Raw genomic sequence first — 18,956 nt, forward strand, 5'->3', positions numbered from 1 at the left:
GAGATCACTGATTACGTGAAGCCCATCCCACCTGCCCACCGGCTGCCCAAACGCAGGCCTCCCATGCTCGTCTCCGGCTGGGGGCAAACACCCGCCACCGGAGAGGAGGGTGAGACGGACCAAATACCCCTGCATTTTACCTTTCCAAAACTATAACCACAGAAGTACACCCAAACACACTATACCAAACAAACTTTACCAACATGAATATTCCCTCACTACCTTTATCCACACACACTCTAACAACAAACACCTCACCTGGAGAAGAGGTTTGACTACGGATAAATATATTAAATGACTGAATCTCCCTGTCTTTTGCTTCCTTCTCAGTAAACATGCCCGCCCGTCTGCAGTGTCTGGACGTGCCCATACTGGAGGATGAGAAGTGTGAGAAGGCTACCCTGGCATGCTCACCCGCAGGATGGTGTGTGCCGGATACATGGACGGAGGCAGAGACGTATGCAACGTATGTACAGTATATGACAGCCCTTTGCTATCTTTGTTGTGCAGTCATGTAGAAAACACAGTGGTACATATTAGGATCAACCTGAATTGATTTCTTACCTGTCTCTATCCCTTCTCTCTCTCTCTCTCTCTCTCTCTCTCTCTCTCTCTCTCTCTCTCTCTCTCTCTCTCTCTCTCTCTCTCTCTCTCTCTCTCTCTCTCTCTCTCTCTCTCTCTCTCTCTCTCTCTCTCTCTCTCTCTCTCTCTCTCTCTCTCTCTCTCTCTCTCTCTCTCTCTCTCTCTCTCTCTCTCTCTCTCTCCTCGGGGACTCTGGCAGTGGTCTGGTGTGTTTGGGTGAGGTCCATGGCCTGGTGTCCTGGGGTCAGGGCTGTGCCGTGCCCGGATACCCCGGAGTCTACGTCAAAGTCTGTGAGTTCCTCCCCTGGATCGATGAGACCATGAAGGCCAACATGTAACACCGCAGCTGCTTTCCTCCCTGTCTCTCAGACCTCCACTCTCCCAAACTCTTCCTCTCTCTCTCGTTCTCCTCCTAGTTCAATACTAAAGTGGAATCAGCACAGAGTGTAAGCATGTCAAACACAATAAAGCCTGAAGTTACACGATCTTCCGTCTGTCTGTCTTAGGAACTACACTTTCATTACTATGTGGTGCATTTTTATTGGTATGATCAGTGGGCAAACTTCTGAGTACATTTTAACCAACTTGAGAGAGGTTGCAACATTTTTATTTGGGTTTCATGTTTGACCATATTAACATCAAACTATAGTATGTAGGCTATATACAGTACTAGCCATACATCCTGGACAAAGTTCTGAGGGACCTGTCATTGGAACTGTGCTGCAGCTAACCCTGTTTGCTGTGCAGCAGAGGGCATTAGTGAGTTGTTCCATCTCTCTGTCCTTCTTCATTCACTTTGATGTCATTATTAGTAGATCAATAGGGCATTCTCCCTCCATATTAAGGCATACATTAGATCCAGATACATTAGATTAACAATGGCTGTTTTTCAGGAACAGTGCAAATTGACCTTTCTTATTCCTATTATCCATCCATTCTTGAGTCAGTCAGTTTGAGATTTTGTGCTTATCTTTTCTCCCAGTGTCAGGAGGACATGGTTCTCTCCCGCTCTCTCTGGCTGAACCCGAGCTCTGCCGTCCTTTCACCCCTTTCTTTATGTCTCTTCTTCGGTTTCACTGAATCTGAGGCCCCTACCCAGGCTGCTCCACCTTCAAGGTACATTATATATATATATATATATATATAGAGAGAGAGAGAGAGAGAGAGAGAGAGAGGGGTTAGTGAGGGGTCAACTAACTCTCAGTGTGTGTTACAGTAAGTGGAGAAGCCCCTGTAAAATAGCTTATTATTGTATAGAACAGCCCTCCACTCCCTCTCCCCCCTCCTCTCTGATACTCACCCTCTCCACAGGACTGGGGGGAGGAGGAGGGGAGGTTTGGCTCTGAGACAGACTCCTGACTGTTACACAGAGAACAGAACAACAGCATTCACCACCGTCATGTTTTAACACTTTGGACAGCTAATACTGCATACAAGGTGCTATACAAATAATGTTTACGATTAAAACATGGTACTTGTGGCCGCATTTATTATTTTATGTAGAGCAAGCATATTATTGTGTTACATTAAAAATAAACACACATTTTTTCCTGCCAAAAGTTAAGAAAGTCCCATTGGGGACAGGCATAGCTGACATGTGAGAGATTGGGAGTGTGGGCGGTTGTCTGAACCCCCCAGAATTCTCCTCCTCACTACTGGCTAGCTCCTCCCATTGGCATTTTAAGGGGAGGAGACAGAACACAAGAGCTGTCAATCAAGTTCAATGAGGATGTGCTGTAACCAAATTACTTGTATTTACTTGTGGAACATTAGGTCACACACAAAGTGGTAAAGTTTCAGGTTATTGAGCTAACCATACAAAGCAAAAGTGTTTATATAAACTGTATTCAGTAAACTGTATGGCTATGGCCAGTACACACCAGACCAAGGGAGGAACAAACAGTGAGCTGAGTTTATTTTGGATGTAGGCTACAGTACACAATTCTTCTATTTCCGATAGACATCTTCCATATTGTTCATTCATTTCAAATAATTCTTAATAGCCTAAAACGTTATCGATTAGTTATCGGTTATCCATCCACTGCAGTATGCATTTAGAGCTCACCTGTTAGTGCTGGTGGTGTGGTGTGTGAGCGCTCTGTCTGAGGGGGTGTCACTGTGAGCCTGTGGTGGAATAAGGGCACACTTTTACCTGTGTACCGAAGCCCCAGTTATCAGTAACTATGGGTTAGACGACTTCTTTCCATTGTGGTACTGTTACTATCAATTCTGTAGAGTGTGTGTATGGGGGAACTTACAGAACGCGAGTTAGAGTGGGAGTATTTGGCCAGTGTATCGGGCACAGAGGGCCGTAAGGGGGCTTGTGGGGAAGGGCAGCGGGAGGAGGTGCTGTGTTTGGGAGGGAGGGGTGGAGCGAGGCGGGAGCTGGGGAACTGGTACTCTTCAGACGACATCTGCATCAGAGAGAGAGAGAGAGAGAGAGAAAGGAGAGTCAATGCACAAGAAAAAACACTAAGAGACAGAGACAGTTAATGAGAACCCCCACCCCCCACCCCCTACCCCACACACAACCACACACACACAAACACACCCCCTTCATATAGGCCAGTTTTTTCATGACTAGCTGTATATCCTCCAGGTCATCTTCCTCTTCCTCCTCCTCGCTGACAGACAGGTAGGGCTCCACCAGGATGGACTCTGTCCCTCTGATGTCACAACGACAGTATGGGCAGGTGTGTCCATCCGACTTCTGCAACACATGGAATGATCATACCAGGTTAAGCAGAATAAACGTTATGTACACATCTGTACTGTATGTTAATGTATATAAACTCCAGTGTCTGTGTATGTGTGTGTATTGTTGTATAAAATCAAATCACATTTTATTTGTCACATACTTGGTAAACAACAGGTATAGACTAACAGGAAAATACTTCCGGGCCCTTCCCAACAATGCAGAGTGAAAAATCATTGCTGAATGTCAAAAAGATTCCCGGGATGCAGTCATTTGGTTCTGTCAAGAGCATACCTGAGCAGATGTATTTCAATGCTGAAAGTGCATTACCCATAATAATGTCCTTTCTGTGTGTTAATTGCATGAAGCTACACTTACAGTAAAGCAACTGGTTTAGCATATCAAATTAAGGTTGAGTATTCTACCATAGTTCGCTTTGGTAACAATCTGAGTATTCTGTTCAAATCTATTCTATTGTGTGTCTTCTTGTCCCCTGAAGTGTGACTGTGAAAGTGTGTGATAGTGTGTGACAGTGTGTGACCTGGCGAGGAGTGGAAACTCTAAGGGTAAGTCTCCTCACTGTGAGTGTATCATGAGGAGGATGTACACTTCAGCTCACACAGGAAGTCCTAACCCACATGTTAGGACATGATGGCCAACAATACTGCTCTATGTGCTGCTACACCGGTTCACAGACTGATGTGTAGTTGGCTGGCTCACTGACAGATGCACGGATGGACAGACTAGCCTACTGACAGACTGACTGACAGATTAACTGACTGACTGACCAACTGACTAACTGACTGATTGACAGGTGGATGGGCGGACATATTAACTGACTGACCAAGAACCAATTCCATACCGTTAACCCAAATTGGCATGTTGATGATATATATTTATAAAAGAGGATGTGTCTGGGTGATGTCAGAGACATTGTGTGAGCGAACGGTGTGTGGTTTGGCTTTGAGGATTTTGTTGGTGACGTAGTCAATCACAGAGTAGACATACAGTTGAAGTCGGAATTTTACATACACTTAGGTTGGAGTCATTAAAACTTGTTTTTCAACCACTCCACAAATTTCTTGTTAACAAACTATAGTTTTGGCAAGTTGGTTAGGACATCTACTTTGTGCATGACACAAGTAATTTTTCCAACAATCGTTTACAGACAGATTAATTCCCTTATAATTCACTGTATCACAATTCCAGTGGGTCAGAAGTTTACATACACTAAGTTGACTGTGCCTTTAAACAGCTTGGTAAATTCCATAAAATGATGTCATGGCTTTAGAAGCTTCTGATAGGCTAATTGACATCATTTGAGTCAATTGGAGGTGTACCTGTGGATGTATTTCAAGGCCTACCTTCACACTCAGTGCCTCTTTGCTTGACATCATGGGAAAATCAGAAGGAATTGTAGACCTCCACAAATCTGGTTCATCCTTGGGAGCAATTTCCAAATGCCTGAAGGTACCACGTTCATCTGTACAAACAATAGTACGCAAGTATAAACACCATGGGACCACGCAGCCGTCATAAAGCTCAGGAAGGAGACGTGTTCTGTCTCCTAGAGATGAACGTACTTTGGTGCGAATCAATCCCAGAAAAACAGCAAAAGGACCTTGTGAAGATGCTGGAGGAAACAGGTACAAAAGTATCTATATCTACAGTAAAACGAGTCCTATATCGACATAACCTGAAAGGCCGCTCAGCAAGGAAGATGCCACTGCTCCAAAACCGCCATAAAAAAGCCAGACTACGGTTTGCAACTGCACATGGGGACAAAGATCGTACTTTTTGGAGAAATTTCCTCTGGTCTGATGAAACAAAAATAGAACTGTTTGGCCATAATGACCATCGTTATGTTTGGAGGAAAAAGGGGGACGCTTGCAAGCCGAAGAACACCATCCCAACCGTGAAGCACGGGGGTGGCAGCATCATGCTATGGGGGTGTTTTGCTGCAGGAGGGACTGGTGCACTTCACAAAATAGATGGCATCATGAGGAAGGAAAATTATGTGGATATATTGAAGCAACATCTCAAGACCTCAGTCAGGAAGTTAAAGCTTGGTCGTAAATGGGTCTTCCAAATGGACAATGACCCCAAGCATACTCCCAAAGTTGTGGCAAAATTGCTTAAGGACAACAAAGTCAAGGTATTGGAGTGGCCATCACAAAGCCCTGACCTCAATCCTATAGAACATTTGTGGGCAGAACTAAAAAAGTGTGTGCGAGCAAGGAGGCCTACAAACCTGACTCAGTTACACCAGCTCTGTCAGGAGGAATGGGCCAAAATTCACCCAACTTATTGTGGGAAGCTTGTGGAAGGCTACCCGAAACGTTTGACCCAAGTTAAACAATTTAAAGGCAATGCTACCAAATACTAATTGAGTGTATGTAAACTTCTAACCCAATGGGAATGTGATGAAAGAAATAAAAGCTGAAATAAATCATTCTCTCTACTATTATTCTGACATTTCACATTCTTAAAATAAAGTGGTGATCCTAACTGACCTAAGACAGGGCATTTTTACTAGGATTAAATGTCAGGAATTGTGAAAAACTGAGTTTAAATGTATTTGGCTAAGGTGTATGTAAACTTCCGACTTCAACTGTACCTGCCATCCTGTGAGGCAGGGTTGGCACAGCAGATGTCCGCAGGGCTGGATGCGTGTGTCCTTGTCTCTCTCTGTACAGATCTTACACAGCTGGAAGGTACTGCCCATCTCACAGTACATCTCATACTCGTCCTCTGTAACTTTGACCCTGCTTCTCTGTGCTGGTTCACACAGACTGGTGAGGTCTGGGTTCACATCACGTCCATCAGGGTAAAGATAGCTGCAGGAAAACACAACACAGAATTACACACACATTATGTAAAACGATTACAGGCCTATGCAAATGTTGTGTGTGTGTGTGTTAGTGTTGCACGGGTCAGCTGTTTGTTCACCTGCACCCGCCCACAATTTCTAATAACCCATCAGCAACCACTGTTCCCAAGTCAAAATGTAGCCTACATTTGGTGTATAATTTTACTGCAAGAAATGCTTAATTCTGCAAGAGTTAATATTAAGGCTATGTCAGAGGCTATAGACCTACAGTCAGTGTCCAGATTTTGGTTTCCATTTAACCGATCTAAACAGTAGGCTACAGTTCCCTTGACTTTCCATAGACCTACACTGCTCAAAAAAATAAAGGGAACACTAAAATAACACATCCTAGATCTGAATGAATGAAATAATCTTATTAAATACTTTTTTCTTTACATAGTTGAATGTGCTGACAACAAAATCACACAAAAATTATCAATGGAAATCAAAATTATCAACCCATGGAGGTCTGGATTTGGAGTCACCCTCAAAATTAAAGTGGAAAACCACACTACAGGCTGATCCAACTTTGATGTAATGTCCTTAAAACAAGTCAAAATGAGGCTCAGTAGTGTGTGTGGCCTCCACGTGCCTGTATGACCTCCCTACAACGCCTGGGCATGCTCCTGATGAGGTGGCGGATGTCTCCTGAGGGATCTCCTCCCAGACCTGGACTAAAGCATCCGCCAACTCCTGGACAGTCTGTGGTGCAACGTGGCGTTGGTGGATGGAGCGAGACATGATGTCCCAGATGTGCTCAATTGGATTCAGGTCTGGGGAACGGGCGGGCCAGTCCATACCATCAATGCCTTCCTCTTGCAGGAACTGCTGACACACTCCAGCCACATGAGGTCTAGCATTGTCTTGCATTAGGAGGAACCCAGGGCCAACCGCACCAGCATATGGTCTCACAAGGGGTCTGAGGATCTCATCTCGGTACCTAATGGCAGTCAGGCTACCTCTGGCGAGCACATGGAGGGCTGTGCGGCCCCCCAAAGAAATGCCACCCCACACCATGACTGACCCACCGCCAAACCGGTCATGCTGGAGGATGTTGCAGGCAGCAGAACGTTCTCCACGGCGTCTCCAGACTCTGTCACGTCTGTCACATGTGCTCAGTGTGAACCTGCTTTCATCTGTGAAGAGCACAGGGCGCCAGTGGCGAATTTGCTAATCTTGGTGTTCTCTGCCAAATGCCAAACGTCCTGCACGGTGTTGGGCTGTAAGCACAACCCCCACCTGTGGACGTTGGGCCCTCATACCACCCTCATGGAGTCTGTTTCTGACCGTTTGAGCAGACACATGTACATTTGTGGCCTGCTGGAGGTCATTTTGCAGGGCTCTGGCAGTGCTCTTCCTGCTCCTCCTTGCACAAAGGAGGAGGTAGCAGTCCTGCTGCTGGGTTGTTGCCCTCCTACGGCCTCCTCCACGTCTCCTGATGTACTGGCCTGTCTCCTGGTAGCGCCTCCATGCTCTGGACACTACGCTGACAGACACAGCAAACCTTCTTGCCACAGCTCGCATTGATGTGCCATCCTGGATGAGCTGCACTACCTGAGCCACTTGTGTGGGTTGTAGACTCTATCTCATGCTACCACTAGAGTGAAGCACCGCCAGCATTCAAAAGTGACCAAAACATCAGCCAGGAAGCATAGGAACTGAGAAGTGGTCTGTGGTCACCACCTGCAAAACCAGTCCTTTATTGGGGGTGTCTTGCTAATTGCCTATAATTTCAACCTGTTGTCTATTCCATTTGCACAACAGCATGTGACATTTATTGTCAATCAGTGTTGCTTCCTAAGTGGACAGTTTGATTTCACAGAAGTGTGATTGACTTGGAGTTACATTGTGTTGTTTAAGTGTTCCCTTTATTTATTTGAGCAGGGTATTTGAAGTCCCCATCTTGTGACTGTCGAATTTGTATAGCGCCTCACAATCATCACACACACTGCTATCATCCTCTTTTACCACTTCACCAGATCTTTCCCAAACATGACTTTTCTGGCCCTACCTTCTCTTCATTTTCAACTCTCCGTTTCGCAGCTTTTCTCTTATTGAATTAAACTCTGGCATTGTCCTTTTTGCCTCCATGGGGGCATTCCCAAAAGCATTTGGCGATTGGCGTATAGACTATTTAGCGCGTGTACAGTTAGGCCCTAAATCTTAGGCTTATGCACTAATGCCATTGCCAGAAAGCCTAAAATAGTTAAATAAAAACCTAAATGTTTATGGACCCAGCCGCCCTTCATCCACACAATATGTAATGACCATAAACCCACCCACCCCAAGGATATAATCGCAGGGCAGCTTTTTATCAGTCAACCCGCGCATCACTAGTGTGTGTCAGTGGCGGCTGCTGAGGGGAGGACGGCTCATAATAATTGCCAGAACAGAACGAATGGAATGGCATCAAACACTTGGAAACCATGGAAACCATGTGTTTGATGTATTTGATACCATTCCACTGATTCTGCTCCAGTCATTACCACGAGCCCATTCTCCCCAATTAAGGTGCCACCAACCTCCTGTGATGTGTGTCCATGTCTGCATTTACTCACCAGCCCTCCCTGAAGCCCTGGATGAGGGCCTGGTAGAGAGGTGTATTCTGGGGGATCGTCTGTACGATGCCGCCATCACCAGTCACATGACCAATGGCCCACTGGCCCATCCGAGTGCAGCTCAGACGGAAGATGTAGCTAGACAGAGATACAGAGTTCACGTGGAAACGTCTTTACTGGAGTTCATACAGATTTGAACGTGAAATACAGTTAACTGACAAAATAAAGAAAACATCAACATAAAGTGTCTTAATAGGGCGTTGAGCCAGAACAGCTTCAATGCATTCTTGGAATAGATTCTACAAGTGTCTGGAACTCTATTGGAGGGATGCAAGACCATTCTTACACGAGAAATTCCATAATTTGGTGTTTTGTTGATGATGGTTGAAAACACTGCCTCAAGCGCCGCTCCAGAATCTCCCATAAGCGTTCAATTGGGTTGAGATCTGGTGACTGAGACGGCCATGGCATATGCTTTACATTGTTTTCATTCAGTGACCTCTCATGCCCTGTGGATGTCATCTTATGGGGGCATAGCCATAGTAGCCAAAATAATGGCCTGCCCAGCATTTTTATACATGACCCTAAGCATAATGGGATGTTAATTGCTTAATTAACTCAGGAACCACACCTGTGTAGAAGCACCTTCTTTCATTATACTTTGTACCCCTCATTTCCTCAAGTGTTTCCATTATTTTGGCAGTTACCTCTACTATCTAGGTATTATTCTTTACTATTATTATAATTATTCTGTCAGTGTGCCCTAAACGTAATCACTGCAGATATTGTTGTAGGTTATGGTACACCTCCTCTCTTTTCTCCTGAGCACCTCTTATCCCCCTCTTCCTTCCCAGTCATCTACTCTCTCTCTCCACACCCCAACCCATCCACCCCCAAACAATCTCTCCTGTCCTCACCTCCCGGGCCGGTGCAGGTAGTTTTGGAGGCGGGTTTTGACCTGGTCGTAGGTGAGGAAGGCCATGTAGCCGGGGTGGGTCACTGCCAACTGGTTCCAGTTCCTCAGAAGAGACCTCCAGGGCTGACAGGAGAGGGGAGGAAATATTAACTATCAGTTGAAATATGTGTTATTTTTTTCCACTTTGGAATGTTTTGGCTTTCTTTAGACAGTGGGAGACAGAAAGAATGGGATAGACATCTTGGAAAGTGGCAGAATGCATGTTCTCTGAACATTATGTGAGGTGTCTAATTAACTTATAACAGGGCTAACATATAAGGATCACATGTACAGTGCCTTGCAAAAATATTCAACCCTTTTTCCTATTTTGTTGCATTACAACCTGTAATTTAAATGGATTTTTATTATTTGGATTTCATGTAATGGACATACACAAAAAAGTCAAAATTGGTGAAGTGAAATGAAAAAAAGTACTTGTTTAAAAAAATTATACAAAATAAATAACGGAAAAGTGGTGCGTGCATATATATTCACCCCCTTTGCTATGAAGCCCCTAAATAAGATCTAGTGCAACCAATTACCTTCAGAAGTCACATAATTAGTTAAATAAAGTCCACCTGTGTGCAATCTAAGTGTCACAGGATCTGTCACATGATCTCAGTATATATACACCTGTTCTGAAAGGCCCCAGAGTCTGCAACACCATTAAGCAAGGGGCACCACAAAGCAAGCGGCACCATGAAGACCAAGGAGCTCTCCAAACAGGTCAGGGACAAAGTTGTGGAGAAGTACAGATCAGGGTTGGGTTATAAAAAAATATCAGAAACATTGAACTGAGCTCCATTAAATCCATTATTAAAAAACTGAAAGAATATGTCACCACAACAAACCTGCCAAGAGAGGGCCGCCCACCAAAACTCATGGACCAGGCAAGGAGGGCATTAATCAGTGAGGCTACAAAGAGACCAAAGATAACCCTGAAGGAGCTACAAAGCTCCACAGCAGAGATTGGAGTATCTGTCCATAGGACCACTTTAAGCCGTACACTCCACAGAGGTGGGCTTTACGGAAGAGTGGCCAGAAAAAAGCCAATGCCTAAAGAAAAAAATAAGCAAACACGTTTTGTGTTCGCCAAAAGGCATGTGGGAGACTCCCCAAACATATGGAAGAAGGTACTCTGGTCAGATTAGACTAAAATTGAGCTTTTTGGACATCAAGGAAAACGCTAGGTCTGGCACAAACCCAACACCTCTCATCATCCCGAGAACACCATCCCCACAGTGAAGCATGGTGGTGGCAGCATCATGCTGTGGGGATGTTTTTCATCAGCAGGGACTGGGAAACTGGTCAGAATTGAAGGAATGATGGATGGCGCTAAATACAGGGAAATTCTTGAGGGAAACCTGTTTGTCTTCCAGAGATTTGAGACTGGGACGGAGGTTCACCTTCCAGCAGGAAAATGACCCTAAGCATACATCTAAAGCAACACTCAAGTGGTTTAAGGGGAAACATTTAAGTGTCTTGGAATGTCTTAGTCAAAGCCCAGACCTCAATCCAATTGAGAATCTGTGGTATGACTTAAAGATTGCTGTACACCAGCGGAACCCATCCAACTTGAAGGAGCTGGAGCATGTTTTGCCTTGAAGAATGGGCAAAACCCTAGTGGCTAGATGTGCCAAGCTTATAGCGATATACCCCAAGAGACTTGCAGCTGTAATTGCTGCAAAAGGTGGCTCTACAGAATATTGACTTTAGGGGGGGTGAATAGTTATGCATGCTCAAGTTTTCAGTTTTTTTGTCTTATTTCTTGTTTGTTTTACAATAAAATATATTTTGTATCTTCAAAGTGGTAGGCATGTTGTGTAAATCAAATTATACAAATCCCCCCAAAATCCATTTAAATTCCAGGTTGTAAGGCAATAAAATAGGAAAAATGCCAAGGGGGGTGAATACTTTCGCAAGCCACTGTACCTGGAATAGCCTGGTGAAGATGTCAAACTCGAACACTGAGATGTGGTCGCTACAGGTGAGGTCTACAGTTGACTTTAAAGCCATGGACTCCATCCCCTCTTCAAAGCCATGGACCCTACGGAGATGCTGCTTAAAACTGCTCCACTGCACAATACACCTAGGAGAGAGAACGAGGGGAGGGGAGGAGAGGGAGAGAGGAGTGGGAGATAAAGGAAGGAAAGTGAGAGAGAGAAGGAGAGTGAAAGGGAGAGGAACAGAATACTTTTCACAAGACTAGAAAAAGACTGTGCCTATATACAAATAGACTCTTCCTATTTATGGAATGTTCTGTCAAGCCCACGTCCCTTATTCCATTCTAGTTCCACTGTTACCCCACCCAACACTCACTTGTTTCCAAATGCTCGCCTCCAGAACTCTCCGGCCTCTGTCTTAGTCAGCCTGTAGGTGTCGCCTTGAAAGCGCCCCTCTGGAAACATGGCCCTCAGCTCCCAGAGCATGTGACTGAAGAGCAGGGACAGCTTGGTCAAGTTTCTCCTGTGAATAACAGAAAATAACATTAAGCTATTCTGAGCTTTTTACAATGTATCAACTAGGGTGATAGGGTAAACTTTCTGGTCCATAGCTTGAAAGGCAACAGTGGCAGCTAGAATGAAAGTAAACTTTAGATCTCATAGACATAATGGGTTTTGTACCCTCTAACAAACATGAATGTATCTCTCTCTCTCTCTCTCGCTCTGTCACACACACACACACACAGGTACACTTGTGCTTGTACAAACAGGATGTCACCGTCTTGCTCTTCCTGTCCTTGTTTGTTTTGTGCCGCAGAGACTGAGTTTTCCGTTAGCAACTTGACCAACCAACAAGACACTCAAAAGTTACTGTGTGGTTCTGCCATTGAGTGTGTGTCTATTATCAGCCTGCCAGGGACAGTAACGATCCGGACACAAACCTCTCACTGAATGTTCCACTCACCGTCTCAACCATTCTCTCATCTCTCTGGCTGTACGGGCAGTTGAGAGCAGGACTGAAGTTTCCATCCTTACCTAACCTGGTTGACCGTGTTCATTTCTTACTTTCAACCACACTCATTCACTGCATCCTGTCTACAGTGGAGCTCAATGGTGTGGGTAAAGCATAGCAACTTCTTATTGGAAAGAAAGAGCTCACATGCCAGTGATAATGTACCTACAGTGATACTGTACCTACAGTGATAATGTACCTACAGTGATACTGTACCTACAGTGATAATGTACCTACAGTGATACTGTACCTACAGTGATAATGTACCTACAGTGAGACTGTACCTACAGTGATAATGTACCTACAGTGAGACTGTACCTACAGTGATAATGTACCTACAGTGATAATGTACCTACAGTGATAATGTACCTACAGTGATACTGTATCTACAGTGATAATGTACCTACAGTGATAATGTACCTACAGTACGTGTGACAGTACTATATGCCTGCCTCTCACTGCAGACCAAGAAGGCGACAGTGCATGTGGCATAGTTACCGTTTTTTGCAATAGACTATTAGCACTAATGTATTAGACAATATCTACCTGGTAGCTGTTACTTATTGTTGCAACAACCGTGGTTAATTAAAATTGCACCTGCAGGGACTTGTCACTGCTTGTCAAAGCAAAAGCAACACCACATTGACTCAATGGCAATTTCCCTGCCATTGAATGTAGCTTTATAGCAAACCACGGCATTTTACCCAGGCGTGGGCGGTGTGTGAAAACATATAAGAACAGAGAAACATCTATTTTTGTTTGTGTGTTGCTTACCATGAACAGAGAGGTGTTTGAAGGATAGTGTGGGCGAGGTGTGAATGTTTGTGTAATTGTATGTGTGTGTTATTAATATAAACTAACAATAATCTGCCTCTCTCAGTTGTTAATATAAACTGTTGTTATGACAAGGCATGACCCAAATGAATGTGATTTCATGATACACAGATTCTGTAGATTCAGAGAGCAAAATATGGATGACAAGGAGCGAAGGGAATAACAGTTATGTTAAGACTTGCCAGTCCTGCTGTACTGCATTGCACTGAACATGCATCCCTAGCCAAGCCCCGTTCTTCTTACCATTAGTGAGATTCAGCAGTTTTAGAAAAATTACACATAGCTCATAGCTTTTCTTGACTTCACAGATAATACAGACTTTTTTGTATTATTGTAAAAATGTTGTGTGTTTAGCGGTAGATATATAATTGTGAAATATGTGTTTAATTTTGTACTTTGAGTAATTAACAAATGTAAGAAACAATATTATTATAGGACATTTCCAAATTTTCCAAATTTATAAAGAAGATACAATATTTACATCATGTTGTTCATGGTTGTCTTTAAAACAAAAAAAAAGAACCATGTTTCACCACCCTGAAATGTCTCAGCGACCCATACTGCCTTTCTCCATGGTCCGTATATCCCAGAGTTGTTGCGATCACCCAGTTTCACCCAGTTACCATTAGCATCATAAAGCCCCAGGTCCACTCCATTGTCCCTCTGAGACATTAGTAGTCTCAACGGAACAGAGGTTTGGTTCCAAACATTGAGTCACTCAGACACATTTCTTCCCAAAATACCCACCTTAACTTAACTGCACAATTACTGGTCCTCTGTAGCTCAGCTGGTAGAGCACGGCGCTTGTAACGCCAAGGTAGTGGGTTCGATCCCCGGGACCACCCATACACAAAAATGTATGCACGCACGACTGTAAGTCGCTTTGGATAAAAGCGTCTGCTAAATGGCATATTATTATTACTGCACAACTACTAAATAACTAAATGTAGCTGTTATAGCCCGACCCCAAAATGCCATATTGAGTTTGTGTTTATGTTTTAAGACAGCCGACTTGTGGGAACTGGGAATGTTCATTTTTGTCTCGCTGGTACTATAAATGAATGTTAATGGGTGCTCAGGTCTATTTGTATCTATTGTGGTTCTGCTCTGTCTTTGGCTGTGCTCCAAAATTAACTTACTGTACGTATCAAGTCTAATGCCAACCAAGTCCTTATGAATATGCCAATCTAATACCATGCATTTTAATTTTCCTAGTTGGCCTTAGTTACTTGAGAATTTATTTGAATATTGGCCATAGAGAATATTGGCGGGAAGTCTGTGTCATGGTGCTGGTGGAGTCAGATATCTGGGACATGTCCCCTGCCCTTGACCCCACAGCTGCTTATTTTGTCTTAGTAAAGGTCAGCCCAGAATGGAATTATTTCGGGTGAAAAGGTCAACATTCTAAAATGTACTCTAAACCAATGATATCCTCAGGGTTCAATTTCTGGTACGGTATAATAGTCTTGTAGCCTACAGATGCATAATGTTTTTTCAGTAGTAATTGTTTCACCTCTGTGGATATAAAAAAGCATTAATGTTTATTCATGCTAGATTAAAAGTGAATGAGGAGAGCAAAAACCATGTAAACAATGTGCATTGTTGGGGAGTAATGAACTACATGTAGTTCAACTAGTAAGGGGCGGCAGGTAGCTTGGTGGTTAAGAGCGTTGTGCCAGTAACCGAAAGGTCGCTGGTTCTAATCCCTGAGCCGACTGGGTGAAAAATCAGTCGACGTGCCCTTGAGCAAGGCACTTAACCCTAATTGCTCCTGTAAGTCGCTCTGGATAAGAGCGTCTGCTAAATGACGTAAATGTAATTCAACTACATTTAGTGGTAGTTTAACTAAATTCAAATATTAGTAGTGAATAACTTTTTTTGTAATGTTGTGATGTAGCTAACTATTGGGACTAGACACTACTTTTTATTTGGAAAAATAAAATATGGGTGAAGAAGACAATCATTTCCTTTCTTTTTCGGCATCAGACCTGCCGTATTCTCACCTGAAACATAGTTTTGTGTTTAATAGGCTTAATTACACATTCTGTTAACATATGTTTACACATTCTGTTCTTGCAATTTGTAGTCTATGACATTTCAGAATTAGAAGGAGTTTGGATGTAGTGAACTACACTGAGTGTACAAAACATTTAGCTATTTCCATGACATGGACTGACCAGGTGAATCCAGGTGAAAGCTATGATCCCTTTTTGATGTCACCTGTTAAATCCACTTCGATTCTGTATGTGTGCCATTCAGAGGGTATGGTAGGAGGTGCCAGGTGCACCGGTTTGAGTGTATAAAAAATGGTCCACCACCCAAAGGACATCCAGCCAACTTGACACAACTGTGGGAAGCATTGGAGACAATATGGGCCAGCATCCCTGTGGAACGCTTTCGATACCCTGTAGAGTCCATGCCCCGAAGAATTGAGGTTGTTCTGAGGGCAAAACGGGGTGCAACTCAATATTAGGAAGGTGTTCCTAGTGTTTTGTACACTCTGTACTTTTTCAAATAAACTTTGGTTAAGTAAACTATATTTTCTTAAGGGTAGCTTTAATGTAGAGTAACTTCTTCCAGTATAAAGTAATTGGTAGCTTGCTAAACTATATTATAGTAGCTTCCCCAACACTGACAATGTGTATGATAATTGGATTAAGCGCCAAATCCTAACTGGAGACACATGCAAGTAACTTTCTGAGTTTTCACATAGCCGTTTTAGTTTTCACAAAGATACAGTTTACGACCCCATATATCAAGTTATGTTCCGGCCCTTGTTGTTCTCTCTCACCTGTAGCGGGACATCTCCTCAAACATCTTATCGCGCCCCTCTTTAAACAGCAGCACGGCCCGGTCCGTCTTATCCAGCAGGTGTCTGGCATGGATCATCAGGTACTCCCCCTCGTCCCCCCGGGGGGCCTGCCCCCCTGCCCCAGGCCCCCTGTACGGCTCCCACACCTGGGTGAGCAGCGTGGCTGTCTCTGAGACCACCTCGGGGAGGTACGGGGGGCTGTTCCTCAGGCCCAGCCTGGGGTTGGTACATAGCCGGTGCAGCTTCTCCAGCCTCTTCAGGGCCTTGTCCACCTGCCGCCGGTCAGAGGCACTGGGTGGCTGGGAGGTGGATTTCAGGCTCTGGTCAGATCCTAGCCCGTTCCCTCCCGTGGCCATTGTCCTGAGAAGGGATTCCTGGTTGTGGTGTGTTAGTCCGAGTGGGATCTGTTCAGTGCAGCCTGACGGTTTGTGTCTGGCAGCCCTGTCTGTGACAGTTGAATGAGGGAGTGGTCTAGATGTCTGTCATGGACAGCTTAGTAAATGTTATCATTGTATCTTTATGGTTGACAGCTTTAGTTGAAAAGAGCACACTTCATCCAATATACCTTCACCAGTGTTCCTCAGTAATCCAAAGTATAATCCAATGAAATCAGGTAATCCAGATAGGGGCAGAGCGCCGGAATATACCATAGTCCAACAGGAATGGAGACAACTGCTGTGGTTTAGAAAGAGTGGAGGTGAAACGTCTTGTCCAGAAAAGCGCAAACAAACAATCTCTCAAAACTGTTTACAAACAAACAATCTCTCAAAAGTTGTTGTTTTTCAAGCCTGCATTCATAAAGTCCTCAAATCATAAATCCTCAATTTCTTTGGTCAGTTCTCCAAAAGTCTGAATTTTTGGGGGGAAACAGTCTCTTTCTCCTTCATTCTGTAAAAAGAAAGTGTAAAGAGAAAACACTGAAAGAGAGAGAGCGCAGGGGAGGGCAGAACAAATAACCACTCGCCCTTCCTTAACAATCTCAACCCCTCTCCTCCCCACCCCTTCTTACTTAACATTTTACGCTCTCATTCCCAGGCACTATCTCTCCCCCCGTGTGGTGTAACTCTCTCTGATTTCATCTATAACATACAAATGGTGTCTCAGATACAGACCCCAGGCTCCCTATACAACTCAGAGAGGACAATTTCAGCACAACTGAAACTTTTTTCTATGTCTCAGTCTGACTCTGGCTGGCCCCTCTCTTTCTTTCTTTTGTGTCACTTTTTCATGCTCTCTCTCTCTTTCTTTGATGTGCTTCCGGGGTTGCAGCCAGACAAACAGGTTTGTAGTCTTTGTGTGTGAAGGTGGAGTGAGGCTGAGATAGCTGTGGGCTTAGAGGTAACCGATTACTTAGAAAGGAGGGGGGAAGAGGAAACAGGGGATGCCCACAAGGAGAGTGTGTAGTGTAGAGAGTAGAGAGAAAGCGAGAGAGTAGAGAAGAGAAAAAGAGAGTATAGAAAGAGAGAGAGAGAGAGAGAGAGAGAGAGAGAGAGAGAGAGAGAGAGAGAGAGAGAGAGAGAGAGTTGTGGAAACTTATAGTGATTAGATGTCAGAAAGATAAACAGCACTGTGCTACAGGATGTATGTGAAGTCACTGCACTGCAGGTCAAGGCCCAGCGATGTTTAATGTTTAAAGCAGCCCCCAACTGCTGTCTTCCCTTTGTGAGACTGTGGGACCAAGCAGAAAATACAAAGGCATTCAATGAAAAATTGGCATTTAACTGTTACCACCATATTCTTCTCTGTTGTTACATTTGTAAAGGGAAACTATCTAGAGAGAACGGTAAATGCCATCCCAATGGGATAAAGTTGGAGGTGTCTAAAAACCGCCACAGACTCATGTATGCATCTTTTCTATTCTTTTTTTAATCAAGTTTTTATTATATTTTGGTTGACAGGACAAAAAACACAACCCAACAGACATTACACAAATACACACTGTCAAGTGTTGTAGTCCATATTTTAATATTGTCTGATTTTGCACAATGTCGAAACAATGACAGTTCAATTTGAGCTCATAAATAAGTTCATGAATAAGGAAATCCATTGTAGAGTGTGTGAGGCTTGCCATCGTAAGGCAATCATTCTCTTGGCTGCTTTTAGGCCTGGGTGTTAGGTTTAGTGTAGAGACATCATTAAGCAGTAGCACATTGGAAGGACATGGGATGTGTTAAGATAAAATGCTTGATAATGATGAAGCCAAGTCAACAGTTTGCCAAATGGAGAAAACCTCTTCTATGCACCTTTGCTGTATGATTAGGTCTCTACTGCTTACAAGTGGCAGAGACTGGAACTGCATTAGCCTGGTAGAAGTCTTTATAACCAGGCTATACTTACAACATCCACATGATGGCGCCACTGGCAACAAGTTCACAGTCCGAGCGTGAGGCAGCTCACTGCACCAAAGAGATTTCCAAGTGTATGTTGCAATGTTTCCAGGATTTGAGGTCTCCCCTGCATCATTCTCCAGTGCCTGTGACATTCAGTTTGTTGTCAATTTACATTCAGTGGCCAGTCTATTAGGTACACCACCCTGTTCACAAAAATTATTGGCTCCTATAGACAGTGAGTCACGTGGCCATGGCTTGCTATATAAAGCAGGCAGACAGGCATTGAGGCATTCAGTTACTGTTCGATTGAACGTTAGAATGGGCAAAACAAGTGACCTAAGCGACTTTGAGCATGGTATGATTGTC

General features: G+C 43.9%; 2 protein-coding genes across 2 annotated transcripts in view; both read right to left on the reverse strand.

Annotated features, from left to right (window-relative positions):
* Positions 1–18,956, reverse strand: part of LOC311139364 (sperm acrosome membrane-associated protein 6-like) — a gene marked incomplete at its 5' end in the record, with an annotated part of 1,014,348 nt that overhangs the window by 616,397 nt on the left and 378,995 nt on the right. The window lies entirely within an intron of this gene.
* LOC311140209 (E3 ubiquitin-protein ligase CBL-like) lies at positions 1,113–17,479 on the reverse strand. The gene is made up of 11 exons (XM_084175161.1): positions 16,240–17,479; positions 11,979–12,125; positions 11,592–11,748; positions 9,622–9,743; positions 8,705–8,842; positions 5,895–6,114; positions 3,134–3,292; positions 2,841–2,996; positions 2,648–2,706; positions 1,883–1,941; positions 1,113–1,691 (listed from the first exon to the last, which is right to left on the reverse strand). Exons 1-11 carry the CDS (start codon positions 16,614–16,616, stop codon positions 1,567–1,569), a joined length of 1,719 nt encoding a protein of 572 aa, XP_084031287.1. The 5' UTR covers positions 16,617–17,479; the 3' UTR covers positions 1,113–1,566.

Source organism: Coregonus lavaretus (assembly GCF_964263955.1).
Source record: "Coregonus lavaretus genome assembly, chromosome: 13".
NCBI classification, from domain to species: Eukaryota; Metazoa; Chordata; class Actinopteri; order Salmoniformes; family Salmonidae; genus Coregonus; species Coregonus lavaretus.